This window comes from Atractosteus spatula, chromosome 7 (assembly GCF_055471065.1).
Source record: "Atractosteus spatula isolate fAtrSpa1 chromosome 7, fAtrSpa1.hap1, whole genome shotgun sequence".
Taxonomy (NCBI): Eukaryota; Metazoa; Chordata; class Actinopteri; order Semionotiformes; family Lepisosteidae; genus Atractosteus; species Atractosteus spatula.
This window is the reverse complement of record NC_142712.1, coordinates 15,088,688-15,105,321: the sequence shown is the minus strand read 5'-3', so window position 1 is coordinate 15,105,321 and position 16,634 is coordinate 15,088,688. Positions and strand designations below refer to the sequence as shown.

At 40.9% G+C, this 16,634-nt stretch overlaps 1 protein-coding gene and 2 non-coding genes across 3 annotated transcripts; 2 read left to right on the top strand and 1 right to left on the bottom strand.

The window, feature by feature from the left end:
* The first annotated feature begins 431 nt into the window (after positions 1 to 431).
* Positions 432 to 503, top strand: trnae-uuc (transfer RNA glutamic acid (anticodon UUC)). The gene has a single exon. It is a non-coding gene; the product is annotated as a tRNA-Glu (tRNA).
* Positions 504 to 758: 255 nt separating this feature from the next.
* Positions 759 to 831, top strand: trnav-aac (transfer RNA valine (anticodon AAC)). The gene has a single exon. It is a non-coding gene; the product is annotated as a tRNA-Val (tRNA).
* A 1,069-nt stretch (positions 832 to 1,900) lies between these two features.
* uspl1 (ubiquitin specific peptidase like 1) lies at positions 1,901 to 15,974 on the bottom strand. The gene is made up of 9 exons (XM_088920103.1): positions 15,826 to 15,974; positions 14,772 to 14,931; positions 14,036 to 14,158; positions 11,931 to 12,567; positions 10,849 to 10,959; positions 9,406 to 9,535; positions 7,785 to 7,910; positions 4,845 to 5,005; positions 1,901 to 4,445 (listed from the first exon to the last, which is right to left on the bottom strand). Exons 2-9 carry the CDS (start codon positions 14,898 to 14,900, stop codon positions 2,593 to 2,595), a joined length of 3,270 nt encoding a protein of 1,089 aa, XP_088776229.1. The 5' UTR covers positions 14,901 to 14,931; positions 15,826 to 15,974; the 3' UTR covers positions 1,901 to 2,592.
* Positions 15,975 to 16,634: the final 660 nt, after the last annotated feature.

The following is a 16,634-nucleotide window of genomic DNA, read 5'->3' as shown; positions in this document are numbered from 1 at the left end:
GCTACTTCACTTGCTGCCCTACCGAGCTACTCCATTGCACTATATTGATACAATTACCTCCTAAATTGCTCTGTTGAGCAATTAATTAAGGAGATGGTTGCAGCAAAAGTGCGTGATTATGTCAGTAGGAGAACACTACAGATCGTTTAGTTCTGGTTTAACTAGCACCAATAGCACCAAACGAGTTAGTGTAACCAGTATGGAGAGAGTCTATCTTCTTTCGTATGTAAGTTTTCGTCTTCTGTTTTTGCCGGCTCTTGGTCTTGTCATTATGTTGCTATGAGAGGTTCTTGCAATTGAAGGTTCATATTGTGCATTTTATTAATTTTTATTTACCGCAACAATAACGTACGACTTACAAACACAAGATTTAAGTAACAGTGAATTCATTTGTTGATACATAAGCACGGAAACCGGTAAATTGAATAACATCCCATATGGTCTAGCGGTTAGGATTCCTGGTTTTCACCCAGGCGGCCCGGGTTCGACTCCCGGTATGGGAATGTAGTATTTTTCTTATTTGGTTTGAGAGCCTAAATAGAAATATGAGCGAGAAATCGGTTAAACACTCTATCTGAAAATCTGCTAAAAAAATATAATAATTAAGGCAGGAATCCAATAATATGAATGTATCACAGAACATTTTGGCATATATTTTAAAGACAACGTCTTCGAGCATGTATGTGCAGACAACAACAACGTAAAACAAGAGTATGTTGAGTACTGAGTAAGCGATTTAGGGCACGATCTTACAACTCGTTTCCGTAGTGTAGTGGTTATCACGTTCGCCTAACACGCGAAAGGTCCTCGGTTCGAAACCGGGCGGAAACACTATTTTTCCTAAATGTTAGAATGTGTTTTTTTGATACATGAAAGCGATACAAAATGCAAATATTATCTTATTTTTTCTATGGTGAAAGATGATTAAACATAAAACATGCAATAGCAGCTCCTAAAATCTTAAATTCACAGGATTTCTAGTTTTATGGTTTGCAGTTACGATCGCTGGAACAAATGCACCTCGATTCATTTTTAACTTTGTCAGATGTTACTCAAAGGCTGCGTTAGGTTTTATATTCGAGTCTAGATAAAATATTACGGCGCAAAAAACGTTTTGCCCGCAAGATGGCGCATAGATTACATATTATTCCACGACCTGCCTCAAGTATTTTTAGAAACTTTGCAGCATTCATTTTGATCGGGTGTGTTAAGTATTCTATTTTTGAATGGCTTTCCAACTTGCGTACAATACTGCCAGCAATACCAATACTAGAACTCAAATACCGAACAGTACTAATCAGATCGAAAAATTTCGTCTTTAAGAACAGGAGGTTTTTGTAAACTACATCTAATTGTATTTTAGACGAGATTTTTGTATTGCAAAGTGAAAAAGTAAACGCACAAGCTCATATTGCCACTACCGTAAGAATATTATCTGTCCGATGTACGAGAACCAATAAATCTTGTTGAATTAAATTGCAGCTTCTGAAATAATTTAACACATACAGTACCTGTACAGTACTTCCAAAACTGACTCACACCGACGACCATCCATACCTATTTCACGTTTATCGCGACCAAAGAATTCTAACCATCGATAAACTCAAGCAAAATGCAACAGGCATGGTATCGGCACTGAATGACATTTCAGTCTCAACTTTCTATGTGTTCCTTAGACTAAATGCACAACTTTATCTTATCCACACCATTTAAACCAAATATTTTATAGTGGACAAAACTCACAAGGCTTTTTCCTTGGAAGAAGAAATGCATTCAACATACATCGTATTATTTGCAATAAAACACTACATGCGAGATATCCTTATGTGATCTTAGAATTAAGATTATGTGATAAGAGATTTGTTTTTGATTTAACAAAGGAAATAATGAGATACCTAAGTTTCTCTGACTTAGTTTATTAAAAAATAACTTTTTTTTTACAAAAAGCTTTATACAAAACAAGCTCCATTAAAGAAGCATGCAGACTTGTATGTCTAAATTAAAACTGACAACAGTGTTTAAATTACTGTGCACAACGTTGCTGTCTCACATATTCACGGGCTACATGGGTCTTCCGCTGTAGTTCAGCTGCTGCCCTTTTCTTATAAATCTTCACAAGTCTGAATCTTTCTAGTAATCTTAACTAGATCTCAGTGGAAGCTTACAGCCAGGGTCATTCTTAATAAAACTGCGGGAGCCATCAGACCACATAACCCAACTTTACAGCCAAAGGCCATAAACAACTGGAAACACACAAGGATCTCCATCCATCAGCTTAAACACGGGTGTGTTATACAAAATACACCACTAAGAATTAACTTTTATTACACAAGAATTTCAGCTCAGTTACTGGGATCATACAGATCTTTACACAAAACATGACAACTGTGCACGAGCATGTCACCCAGTATAAATTCACAACAAATGCTTTAAATTTGTATTTTAAAATGTCACACATTAAAAAAAATACAAGTGCTGTGATTCGTGATTCAGGCTTATTCAGTCTGCTAATGCTTAACATAAGCAAAAAAAAATCTATACAGTACAAATTTTAAATAACCGCTGTCAACAAGAATACAAAAAAGGCAAAACTCAAAAGAACAGGTCAAATGTACTGAGGTCTGTGCTCTCTGCTTCACATGACTGTAGTGTTGAGTTGGACATGAGCTCCTCAAAGATATCTTCACCGGTGGAACACAGACCATTTTGTGCGACGGCGTAAGGCAATTCAGAAACAGCCAAGTTAGGGCCCTGAGTCTGTAAGGGAATGGAGCCCTGGTAACAGTTCTGCTTAGCGGTGGAGCCGTCCAGAAGTCCTCTCACCTGTTTCCCATTTGCTAGCCTCTCTAGACAGTCAGTGCTGTCCGGGGACACAGAGCTATCAGTTGTGGATGGAGATAAGAGGTCAGCGAAGAATTCATCGTAACTGGGACTGGCGCACAAGGAAGAAGCTGAGCTAACAGTGTACATGGATTCCGTATCAGTGCTGTCCAGTCTTTGGAGGATTTTCTTAGTGTCTAGATGCACAGTGGATTTGTTACTCTCCGGAAGCATAGAACCATCTCCACACCCATTTAACTTCAATAAGCTGTTGAGGGAAGCCAGCTTCTGCTTTTTCGCTTTAAGCTTTTTAAGGAGTTTGTAACGAAGTTTGTCGGTCTTGTCGTGTCCCTTAAGAGCCGACATCGTGCTGACCGTTTTCCTCAGATCCGGCTTGGTGGCATTCACAGGGAAAGCAGCGGAGTCTGAAGACGAGGAGCTGATGGCGCTGGCTTTGCTCAAGGGTAAACACGGGGACGGTGGGCAAGGAGGTTTTAAAAGAGCCTCTTCGGAGACATCTTGCATCTTCAGCCCCGTCTCTCGGGACGGCAAGCTGCCCTTGGAAGACGCGACACCTTTCGATCTGAAACCCCCAAACATTTCCGCCGACTTCCCTGGAAAATTCCCGTCGTCTCCAAGCACCAACAAGGGTCTGGGGCTCTGCTGCTCCCTGGTCGGGAAGGGTTGTGAGGGTCTGGAAGGTGCCACAGGAACAGCTTTGAAATGCGTGCTGCTTGATCTTAACACTGGGTGTCTGTTGAGGAAATGAACACTCCACTTATCTCCAGATCCTCCTGATTTGCCTCCATTCACAGCAGAAGCAGCAGCAGTAGAGGGGAGAGCAGTTGTAGTGGCTGCTGGAGGTGAAGTAGTGTCCGGAGAAAGTGCGGTGCGAACATCCGATGCCGGAGGAACCTTAGCAGCTGTTCCAAACTCCTCTCGGTGCTTGGAATCAACTGTCACTCTCTTTTCCCTCGGAGTGTGCTGGGAGCTCTGCACACTGACCGGGGCCTTTTCTAAAGATCTGGTCTGCGGCCCGCACAGCTCTGCAGGACAAAGAAGGCTAGCAGGCGTTTCAGAGCTCTGGTTCACCCTGGGAGGAGGTGACCCGCTCCTGTTATTTAACAAACCACAGTCTTCACCTCCAGGCCGGCTTTCCTCAAGAGCTGCCGTTTGGTCACTGCAATCTGTGGAATCTGGAACCCGGTGGCTGTCCAGCGGCCTCCCTTCAGCATCAACCTTGACCTCAACAAGCGTCAGGGTAACAATATCGTTGTGTGACAGACCCTCAAACGCATTCCGCATGTCAGAGTTCGTTAAGGTGGCGTTTAAGCCGGCGTGAGCAGAAAGATCATCGCTCTCCTCTTGCGCAACTATGTCAGAGAGACTGCTGTCCACTTCAAGAAGGGGCAGAGAGGTATCCAGGGCGTCAGCTTCTGCTGCTGTGCCTTCCTCAGGGGGAACATGCTTGACACACTCCTCTTCCAGATGGGGGCCAGACCCTGTCACAGTACTCTTCCTACGGGCATCCCAGAAGACAATGTGAATCTCCTTAGAGGGAACTTCCAAGTGCTCGTGATGGACGCAGAGAGGGTATTTTAAATCATCACATTCCAGCCATGTACCTATTTAAAAAGTATGAAAAGGATAAGACTTTTTTTAACTTGCACAAAATTCTCAATACATATCAAATCTGGCACTTAATAACAGAAATTGCTAACCTCATATTTCCATGCTTTCGTATACTGAAACGCAAGTGTCTTTGGGAACACTAAATTGAAAATGTCACTATTAGGCAAAGCTGCATGCATGCTTTCAGTTGCAAGAACAGCTCTAGCAATCTCAAACAGCAAATACTACTTAACTAGAGTCAGCTCTGCTTCCAGCTGAGATAGCTATGAAAATTAAAGTGTCTGGTTTAACTATAAGATTATTTATCAGGAGCATTCAAATAGCTTTTGGAATTGCCCCTCTGAGCATCTCAGTAAACCATAAAGGCAAGTTGAACAGGCACCAGCACTAACCGTCTTCATTATGAAGCCAGGTGACAAAATGCTTCACAAGCTGATCATACTGGATTACAGCGCAGACTGCATACTGCGTCTCCTGGAAGTCAAACGCGTAAGCGTTTATATCGTTGTGAGGTAGGCCTTCCACAAAGTGAACCATAAAAACGGGGGGAACCCTGCAAAAAAAGAAAACGGGGAACTTCACACTCATGCAAACCAGCCTAACCATGTTCACCTGTGTTTTTTCAAAACATGTTTTTCTTGTATTTAACTTTTATTCAACTGAGAAATTAAGAACATTTATGGAGACAAGCTGACCACAAACCACCTTCTTGGTGGTTTCTTGATTGGGATTTAGATCACAAAACACTGCAGTTTTTATTAATAGCGCCATTAGCAAACTTCTCTGGGTAGAAGAGATTCTCCTAAATTGTAACAGAAAGGCCAACAACATAGGTCTATTTCTTTTCTTAACTGTGTTAGCACACAATGTCAGTTGATTTCGCTTTGCTTACTAACAGTAAGCGACCAATCAGAAACTGTCTACATGTCCAGTTCTCATTTAATTCACTGTCTATTTATGACATTGTTTGTGGAATTAGAAATCTACTGCTATAGGTGGAAAAATGTTTTTCCTTCGGTGTCTGAGTGCTTAATTTACATTTAAAAAAACATCCTAATGTAGCTCTCTTAACACAAATCCAGAAAAGCCAAGCTAAAACTTAAAACACTTTTCTGGCTTCTGAATGAAGCAACCCATCTTGAAAGTTTCATATGTGGACAATTCATAGCCGTGTGGATATATAATTTGAATTGGCTGGCATGCTGGAAGAGCGCCTCACTGGAAGATTTACAGCCTTGTTATTTAATCAACTAGCCGATGTTACAACTGCTGTTCCAGCTCCATTCAATCAATGCATTTAAGCATTAGACGTCTATCCTTGACTATATTAAGAGTGAATGCAACTTAATTTCTGATAAAGAGCCGATGTCAAATGCAAAACGATGATTAATAAAGAACATTCAGCTTGCTACCAGTAAGGCACTCAGGGGAGTAAATAATAGAAAACTAATACCAAAATGACTTTCTTTGAAAGAAATCAAGCTTTTACACATACAGTGGTGTGAAAAAGTGTTTGCCCCCTTCCTGATTTCTTATTTTTTTGCATGTTTGTCACACTGAAATGTTTCAGATCATCAAACAAATTGAAATATTAGACAAAGATAACACAAGTAAACACAAAATGCAGTTTTTATATGAAGGTTTTTATTATTAAGGGAAAAAAAATCCAAACCTACATGGCCCTGTGTGAAAAAGTGATTGCCCCCTAAACCTAATAACTGGTTGGGCCACCCTTAGCAGCAACAACTGCAATCAAGCATTTGCGATAACTGACAATGAGTCTTTTACAGCGCTGTGGAGGAATTTGACCCCCTCATCTTTGCAGAACTGTTGTAATTCAGCCACATTGGAGGGTTTTCGAGCCTTAACCGCTTTTTTAAGGTCATGCCACAACATCTCAATCGGATTCAGGTCAGGACTTTGACTAGACCACTCCAAAGTCTTCATTTTGTTTTTCTTAAGCCATTCAGAGGTGGACTTGCTGGTGTGTTTTGGATCATTGTACTGCTGCAGAACCCAAGTGCGCTTCAACTTGACCTCACGAACAGATGGCCGGACATTCTCCTTCAGGATTTTTTGGTAGACAGCAGAATTCATGGTTCCATTTACCACAGCAAGTCTTCCAGGTCCTGAAGCAGCAAAACAGCCCCAGACCATCACACTACCACCACCATATTTTACTGTTGGTATGATGTTCCTTTTCTGAAATGCTGTGTTACTTTTACGCCAGATGTAATGGGACACACACCTTCCAAAAAGTTCAACTTTTGTCTCGTCAGTCCACAGAGTATTTTCCCAAAAGTCTTGGGGATCATCAAGATGTTTTCTGGCAAAACTGAGACGAGCCTTTATGTTCTTTTTGCTCAGCAGTGGTTTTCGTCTTGGAACTCTGCCATGCAGGCCATTTTTGCCCAGTCTCTTTCTTATGGTGGAGTCATGAACACTGACCTTAACTGAGGCAACTGAAGCCTGCAGTTCTTTCGATGTTGTTGTGGGGTTTTTTGTGACCTCTTGAATGAGTCGTCGCTGCGCTCTTGGGGTAATTTTGGTCGGCCAGCCACTCCTGGGAAGGTTCACCACTGTTCCATGTTTTCGCCATTTGTGGATAATGGGTCTCACTGTGGTTCGCTGGAGTCCCAAAGCTTTAGAAATGGCTTTATAACCTTTTCCAGACTGATAAATCTCAATTACTCTGTTTCTCATTTGTTCCTGAATTTGTTTGGATCGCAGCATGATGTCTAGCTTTTGAGGATCTTTTGGTCTACTTCACTTTGTCAGGCAGGTCCTATTTAAGTGATTTCTTGATTGAGAACAGGTGTGGCAGTAATCAGGCCTGGGTGTGGCTACAGAAATTGAGCTCAGCTTTCCAAAGATGTGACAAACCACAGTTGATTTATGTTTTAACAGGGGGGGCAATCACTTTTTCACACAGGGCCATGTAGGTTTGGATTTTTTTTCCCTTAATAATAAAAACCTTCATTTAAAAACTGCATTTTGTGTTTACTTGTGTTATCTTTGTCTAATATTTCAATTTGTTTGATGATCTGAAACATTTCAGTGTGACAAACATGCAAAAAAATAAGAAATCAGGAAGGGGGCAAACACTTTTTCACACCACTGTAATTCCTCTTAACGGTTTAGGATCATGAATCACAAACGCATCAGACATCCCTACGCAACCCTTACCAGCTCACCCTCACTATGTCCATTTACATCTTAACATTTCAAAAACTGTTTAAAAGCTTTGTGTTAACTTCCCTCCACAGCACGTACTTTAACAACTGAAGTCCAGCACTCTGACCAAGAAAGCAGAGAGTAAAGATTTCACCCACCTTTCCAACACCATCTTCCTCATTTGATGTTTATGGTGGCACCTCAGGCACGGCGAAGCATGGGCTGCGTTCAAGGGGTTCCACTCCGGTATAATACCCGTAAACGTAGTTAAAGTATTTTCACACCTAAAGAAACAAGTTTCGCATTAATGGATTTCTTTAATATTTAAGTCACCAAACATTTCCTCTCTCGCTTTTAGCTATTCCCCAGGCCTAGTACTCTGTGATATTTTTTTTCCTGGTGCTGAACACAGAAAGAACTCAAATCAAAAGAACTCATGGGCTGAACTTGTTGAATTTTTGGGAGGGGATAACTTGAGGAAAAATATGGAAAAAGAACTCAACAGGAGGAGCTATGCAAAAGAACTGCACTTGTCAGAGAATACAAGCAAGTTTGAACTGTTGCACTATAGACAGGCACTATTAAAAGCTGGTCAATTACACTAATACTTATAGAAAACAGCATATTCTCCTTAAGGAATTATCCATCAAGATGCAACAGTACTCAAAATGCTCCTCACCTTATTTACAGCAACATCCACTTTTCAAACAGTTGGGCGTAACCCTGCAAGCTTCGTTCACAAAATCAAAGAATCAACAATGTTCTTTTGCTCTTTGTAAAGTCATGCACTATGGGTAATAAAAGCAACCGTTACAGAACAGCAGCCATAACATGCTGCTACCAACTTCATCATTATAATAACAGCCAAACTGATTTGCAGTCAATATCCTTAAAGGGAAAATTGGATGTAGAATAAATAAAATACCATTTCATATCTTACTGTGCCAGCTGTCAGTCCCGAATTATTTTAGTGTTTCAAAAAATCGGCATAGAACCATATTAATCTAAAGATTTGCAAATCGCGCTGCAGTTTTTATTTTATTATGGTTTTTAATTATGTGTACCGACACATACCCAATAAATAATCTATATGTGCCCTATAAAAGTACATTTGGGAACAGTAGTCACTAACAGCATTTTTCTTTCCAACGGCTAGGGAACACTGCTGGCCTCTACCACCTGTTTTTACCATCTGTTGTGACTAAGTTATTCTGCTGTTACAAGGTATTTAGACACACCTTAGAATAACAATGAGGCATGGAAAACTGAACGGTACCATGACTTGACAATAGCTGTAAACAGACCGCCTTCTTATACAGGTGTCTCTAGACCAGGAGAGGGGCTGAACACACAGACAATACCCACCAAACAGGAATTTAAAGTATACCTAGAACTTAAATTGCTTTTATTCTAAGAGGCCTCTAAATGTGACCTTTAAATGCCTTGCAATTAAATACTGTATAGTTTCAACAAGAGAAAAGGTACACACAAAGACTACCGGATATAGACAGGACTTTTTGTTTTAATTATGAATGGTACTTCTGAGTTATATTTCTCTCCAAAATACAGCTGGAGCACGCCGACATGTAAGGAGCACCACTGTTTGAGCCAGCTCTTCAATTTCCTTGTGCCTGACAGCAAGTAAGCCATGTTCAAAAGACCCCCAATCACAAGGAAGCAAAAGTAAAAAGCAAAATGCTGCGGGCAGCAGACAAAGATGGAGACACAGAATGCTTTGTGGATCTAAAAGGAAGAAGCTGGAAGAACGCCGCCTTTTACCTGCTCCTAGAGCTGTGGCCGCACGCGAAGCAGGCGAACTCCCAGTGAAAGGAGGACTTGAACAGCTCTTCGGTCATCTGGTCCAGCTGGAGCAGGAGGGGCAGAGCGAAGACAGGGCTCTCCTGGCTTCCTACAGAGACGGAGAACACCCAGAAAAATCGTCAGACCCCCAAAGATAGCCTATGAGGTATGGAAATATGAGGTTGATTTACTCTCCGTCCCTGTATCATCCTTCCTTTTCACACATGGAAAAGAATTAAGATCCTGCTTTAGTGAGGCATCAAACTGCATGCCTCCTGCTTCACTACAATGCAGGGAGACCTACTGCATCTATGAACGCATATATGCAATAGGTGGTATATGTCTCCACTTTTTGTTAGCCCCAGAGAATGAACTGAAAAAAAATGTGCTCACAGCTGAATGGCAAAAAGAGATGCACTTGTGAGTTTGCACTTGCAAATATGACAAGGGCACACATACGAGCCAGAGACATGGCCCCCCTAATTTAGACTGCAGAATGCCACTACTGTTTAGCAAAAGGAGTTTCAAAGTCCTAGAATGTGGCACTGTCTCACACAACACAAGTAACATGAGTGGACCTTGACCATCGAGCCACACACTTCATGATCTGAATCCAGGTCCGATCCACACAAATGAATTAAATTTGAATCAGAAAAAAGTCAGATGTTTACAGATCCCTTTTGGTTAACATACAACTATTTGTGTCTGCTTGAGGCTTGTATGTAAAATTTGTGCGGGCACGAATTATAAAACCCACAATTCTAGGACTTCTTACTTACTTCTTGTTAGTTACACAATTCTTAGGTACAAAGGAGACAGGTTATTCAGTTCAGATATACAATCTGGAAGTTAATGAATCACAATAGGATAACACATTTGAATAAATGGCTAGATGCACATTATTAGTTGAACAACTTCTTAGATTTTAGAGTTCACAGAATTTTGAAGTACCAAAAACAAAAGAACAGTCCGCTGGAGATCAGCTAGAGAGGATCTTCAGAAGAAACTCAATGACTTCAAGCGAAGTCGACTGCGGATCTCAGGAAAAACTGAACCTGACCAACAAGCTGTTGCTTCTCCAATTTACAAAGAACCAAAAATCAAAAAGAAAGGTGGAAAAATGCCTTGAAGAAACTCAAAAGGAAGTCAAAATAAGACTTTTTGACTTTGTCAATTTGTGGTGGACATCTCACTGGAGCTAATTACCAGTTCTTACGGTTTGGTTGAGCAAAACTGAACGCCTCATTTGCACCAGCAAAACCAGCTTTTGAGCACACACACTGACTGTTATCATACCTGCAATACAATAAGTGCAAATGATCAGGCTCTTGCTTAACTGAAGAGCTTCAGAAAATGTTGCTCGCTCTCACTATAGCCACAGATGATCCGTTTAGTCTAGGCTTTGTGGAATTTGTCACTTACCCAGTTTGCAGCGCAGTTTAGGTTGCAGAAGGTTGAAAACAGACATTCTGATTTCATTTAAGAGACTTTCTGCCTGTAGGAGGACTCGTAAGGGGATCTTACCGACTTCACCTGTATTAAAAAAATTTGGAGATTTAAAAAAAAAACGATGGTATTGAGAAGCTCATTTGCCCTTGTGTATATTAACATACACTGAACAGATTTTCATGTGAAAAAAACAGAAATACAGTATAAAACTATGAAAACAGAATACCAAGGATGGATTTTGTTTTTAAATAATCAGAAAAAGGCATCTGTTGAACCTCATAAGGAACATGTCAGGTTGACTGTTCTGCATTTTACATCCCATGAGACAGAAGTGTCCCCAGGAGACCCAGGGAGTGGTCCCCTAGTGGCCAGTGTGGAACATGCACACCCTGTGGTATCGGCAAGCTTTCCTATCACCGTACTGCCAGAACACCTGTGACTTAATCCCTCTCCCTCCTCAGCTCTTCTGCCAAATCACAAGATCTGAATCTTACACACGGGTTTTGTATCAGCTGCTAATCACATGACAAGGTTTCCAACAGGTAAATTTACTGCCAGTCACTGTGGCCAGATACTAAATGTATCCACTTTACATGTACATCACAAAATCATCATAAAAATAAGTAATTAGTCAATACCTGTCCTGAACACTCAGAGAAAATAACAGGATGTGAAACAATCATTTCACTTAGCGTGATTCAGTTAAGAACAATGCTAGATATAAAAATACAAATGTTATGACACTAATGCCAAGGATTAATCTTTTTAAATTCCAATTCTAACAGCTAAGTCTTAGCACAAGTACTAACTGAACAAGCAACACAGCATCGCTGTGAATCAATGTTTTCTATTTAAAAACTTGGGCACATGCCAATATTAGCCAGAAGAGATCATGAGAAACTACAATGACAAAGTGATGGAATAAATGATGGACAACCAGATCTTGGTTATTCCTGATCAGAGTTCTGAGGAAAACGATTTTTCCTTGATAACAAGAGAAAAACAAGGGTGCTGTGAGGCATCACCAGAAAGTAATGCCTGGCATGTGTACCCACCTTCACTGCTGGTCCGCTGTGCCTCTTGTAAAAGTGCCTGTGCTTTGTCATATTCTGTGCACAGTCTTCTGAGTGGCGAGCTGTCAGATTGCAGGGTGTTCAAATTCTCCCTCACAGCGCTAGAATGCACTAACACCACCATTAAACTGTCCAGCCAACACAGTGAATGTTGATTTTTCCAGAAGAGAAAGAGAGGAGCAGGAACGAATTCTTCTGAAGAGCCTTCCTGCACGTCTTCAGATGTCACCTCACCCGGCTTGTTTTTTGCAGGGCTTGGCTGTTTTGTGTCTTTGCCTGGGCTGCCAGGGTCTGGACATGAGAAGTCCAACTCTTTTGGCGGTGATTTGGTGTCAACGTGATGCACATTCTGGCCTTCAGTCTGAAATTTACTTTCACAGAGCTTGCTGTAGGTCAAAACCACCGAACAAGGTTTGCAGACAACACGAGTTCCAGATGTATTTTGACCTGTGTCGATCTCCTCCGCTGCCTTCGGGCTTTTTGAGGAAGGCTCAGCTTGCGTTTCACCTGAGCTGCTGAGCGTCCTCTTCCTCGTGTAGCTTTTTCCAATGTGAGGTTTCTCTGACGTACCATGCAAGAGAATGTCAGCCAGAGGTTTGCTTCCTAGAGGAAAAATGCACTAAAACAAGAATTAAAGAGATTTCTGTTATTATGATTTTTATTATAATACCTTATAATGAAATAAGAAGCGTTGTATCTTAGAAGTGAGATAAGTTTCTTCACAAAACCTTCTGTGTGATGAACAATACTCAATTTCCCCGTTATACACTTAAAAAGTCATCAGTGACAACACAACAGAAAAGATTAAAACATTCTTAATAAATAACTGCTTAAGAAATTAACATTATTCTCCTGTCATCGATATATTTTTAAATCAATATACATCTGAATATTATTACTCAGCCATGATGGGGTCAATTTATTTTCTTCATTTGATAACTATAATAATCGAAGGATTTATAAGGCTTTATTGCAAAATCACATCTTCAAAACCTGCTACCTGTATTCTCAAACCGAACACAGCAGCTCTACATCAATAATGGGAAATCCTAGTCCTGGACACCTAGTAGTCTCTTCAAAGCCCCAGCAAGTGAAAGCTGGGAGAAGCTATTAAATTAATCCAGTTAAGCCAGTAATAAACTGGTTCATTCAGGTGTGCATGAATGCAAACCTGCAGATACACCAGTCCTCCAGGACTAGGATTGCTCACCCCTGTTCTATGTTGTGTCACGGAGAGAGTAAAAAAAGTGTATTGTGAAAACTGACACATTGATTAGAGCTCTGTTGTTACTGCACAAGGAACCTTCATACATCCTGAAGGTATAAACCCATCGTCGGCTTTCTGACTTTTGACACAACGATCCTCATGAAGAGGTGATCTGATATCCAAGGATAGCTTGTGATTTCTACCCATGGGGATCTGTAAAAGGTCAGGTATTACTGGAGAGCCTGCAGGTTAGAGGGTTCAAAGGCAGAGGAAAACCTACAAGGCACTTCTGTACACATAGGGTGGTGGGAGACTTGGAATAAGTTACTGTCCCAGATTGAAACCCAAGAGAACTTTCAGAAGTGAGGCTGGGCATTAACCCTCATTTGTCAAGTCACCAGTCTGATCTGACACCAAGTGCAGCAAGACATTGTGCCGTCTCCTTGCTTGCAAAGAGCACTATTTGCCAGCCATGGGTTCCAAAAACCCTCAGTCATTTCCATCAATCCATCCAGAGCCTATCTGGGCAAGCAATGCATCGCAGGGCAGATACACAGACACAAACACAGATGCGCACACACTGACAACCAGGGCCAATTTGCCCTGAAGCCAATTAACCTACCAGTATGTCTTTGGACTGTGGGAGGAAACTGGAGCACCCGGAGGAAACCCACACAAACACGGGGAGAACATACAAACTCCATGCAGATAGCACCCCAGGAATTGAACCCAGGGCCACAGTACTATGAGATACCAATGCTAAGCACTCTGCCACCCCTCTGCCATGCTTCATCCCTCTTAAATCAGTTGCTGCTCTTACAAATACCAAAGGAAACATAAACAGAAAATATTTCAAATGTAATGTCTGTCAATGGCTTACCTGGGGGTTTCCACAGAGGATGATAGACTCCTGAAAACTGATGTGGAAGGCTCGCAGGGCCTGCGTCTGACCTTTGGCAGCACACACTGGACAGTTCTTTTCCAAGTGCAACCTCTCTTGAGACTTGAGAATAAAAACAATGCATTTTATTATTGAGCACAGACCACAGTAATGGAAAAAGCAGTACCATGCCATGGAGGCAAAAGCTGTCAGTACACACTCTGGATCTTCATGAGTTTTGGAAAGCAAGCATCACAATGCGCAGGAAAACCAGTGCTTTATAATAAAACTAGAGGCAGTCAATTAAAGCATGCCTCACAAAAATACAGCGATACATAAAAACTGTATTTTAATATTGCGTACATCAATTGTACAAGGTCTAGAAATATTTTATTGAGTCTTATATATTCCAGTCCTTCAAAAGAAATGGAACGCATCTCAATCGTACAAACTATTATTGTACAGTACGGATAAAAGCTAACGCATTTGCGTGCTACAGAAGACTGGAATCCTTGCATTCGTATTAACTTGCTTTTGAGTCAAACGGCATTTTGAGTCAAAAAGTCAATGGCATTTCAGAAAAAAAAAATCTTCCGCCTTTTTTTCCGTAAGATTTCCGTGTGTCTTTTGCCAACAAAAAGACATAATTGAAAAGGTAAGGGGCCCAATTAGCATTTATTTGATTTTTTAGGTAGCTTTGCACAAGTGACAGAAAGAGAAACTGAGTTCAACTGACTTTTCCCAAATACCCAGCCACCAATGGGGCGGATTCCCCTATAGCAGTGCTTTCACTACTCATCACTGGGAAATCACTGCAGCTCCTCTTGTCAGTCGGAATCCGCGGCCATTTGTGTAACATTACCATATCCGCGCGATCTGGCGCACCTTTCCACGCACTGCAAAACAAAACGAGCGGAAAATGTGAACTTATTCTGTTTAAGATGCTAATTTGGTAGCACTTTAAAAAAGACCTTTCTGACCTGTTACACACGTTTCTCATCTCCATCGAAGATGTGCCCTTTACCTTGCTGTTAACATTTTGCATGTTATAAAAAAAAATACACAAACGGTTCAAGCCTGTAACCTGTTGCGAGTTTAAATTATTTATATGGATGGAGTTATACACCACTGATGCGCAGCAAAACAGGTGTAATTCTGGAATCTTTCGTGCTGCAAACGAAACAATCGAGATGCGTGTAACTCGTTAACAATGACAACTATAACAAGTTTCTTAATGCTTTTATCTTAATAGTTTTGCAGTTAACATTTAATAACCGTTCGGCAAAAAGGAAATATCCGTCTCAGGTCAAATAAAGACAAGAATGCAGCTGTGACAATTTGAAAAATACCAGTTCGAAAATCATGCCTGCACCAAATCAGAGTGCCAGTTCCTTAAAAACGACAAATACAATATTAGAGATTACATTCTACCATTTTAAAAAAAGACTAAAGATACCAGATAAAACCTCAGATTTACTGGAGAAATGGGAAAGCTTGAATGTAGTTAATACATATCTTTAATATTACAAGTAGCGAATATTATAACTTCAGTTGTTTAGCAAATGGTAATTCAAAGTACAATTATTATAGATTATACTGTGCACATCTTATACACAAGTCATAAACACCGTACCGAAGCTTCAAGCCGGTGTGCACTACTGTACTTAACACATATAGAGTCAACCAGAACGGTCTGCAATTACGGCTGCAGAACGTAATAACTTCACTTCTTTTCCCGGCATAAAATGCTTTCAGTCAAGGTCACAAATTAAATCGCTAGGCACACATACCCCTTGAAAAGCCCTGATTGCTTCGCGATTTCCACTTATTCTCCACGATCCGGTTTTCATCAGCCCATCAACTCTCTTTTACTAAAACCGATTGTTTTGTACGGTTCGACTCCATGTGCCTCCTCATATTCGTCTGCTCAACGTTCTGCTTCCGGCGGCGCGCTGTCAATTGACGTCATTCAACTGCGGCAGAGTGTCAGTTCCCTGTTAGCCTTCGGAGCTTCTAGTCTTTTCCGCGCATGTGTGTGTCCCAGTGCGGGCTCCTAGGCTGGAACCTCATAAGGGTAGAGTAGGTCTCACAAAAAATATTTTTACCTCCAGTGTTCATCAGGCGGGACAGGGACTGAGTGTAGATTAAATGTAGTGTAGAGTTTAGAAAGCACCGCAATGAGTAGTAAACCCAAATGTGTTTTCACAAAATTAATTTTGATGCACTAAGCATTGATACAGTGTTGATGTTATCAAACAAAACCGGCAGGTGCCCACAGTGTAGTAATTACCTTTTGATTAAATCTTTTATTAGGCGAGAGATAGATCGAAAGCTTTTAAAAATATGTGTTAAATTACAATAAATACGGTACAAACTATTCTGGTTCAAGAGATGTTTAATAGCTGTAACAGTACGTCATACTAGATGACCCAATCAGCATAATAATATTTTTGCGAGGTTTCTGTTTAGGAGTTATCTTGAACCTTTTTCGGTTTTACAGTCAGATTGAGTCCCACAGGAATGGGATCGCGCAGGCGTTATAATAAGAAGGGCGCACTGCTGACCTGGGTTCAAGATGTGGCGCTACAGCGCGAGTTGT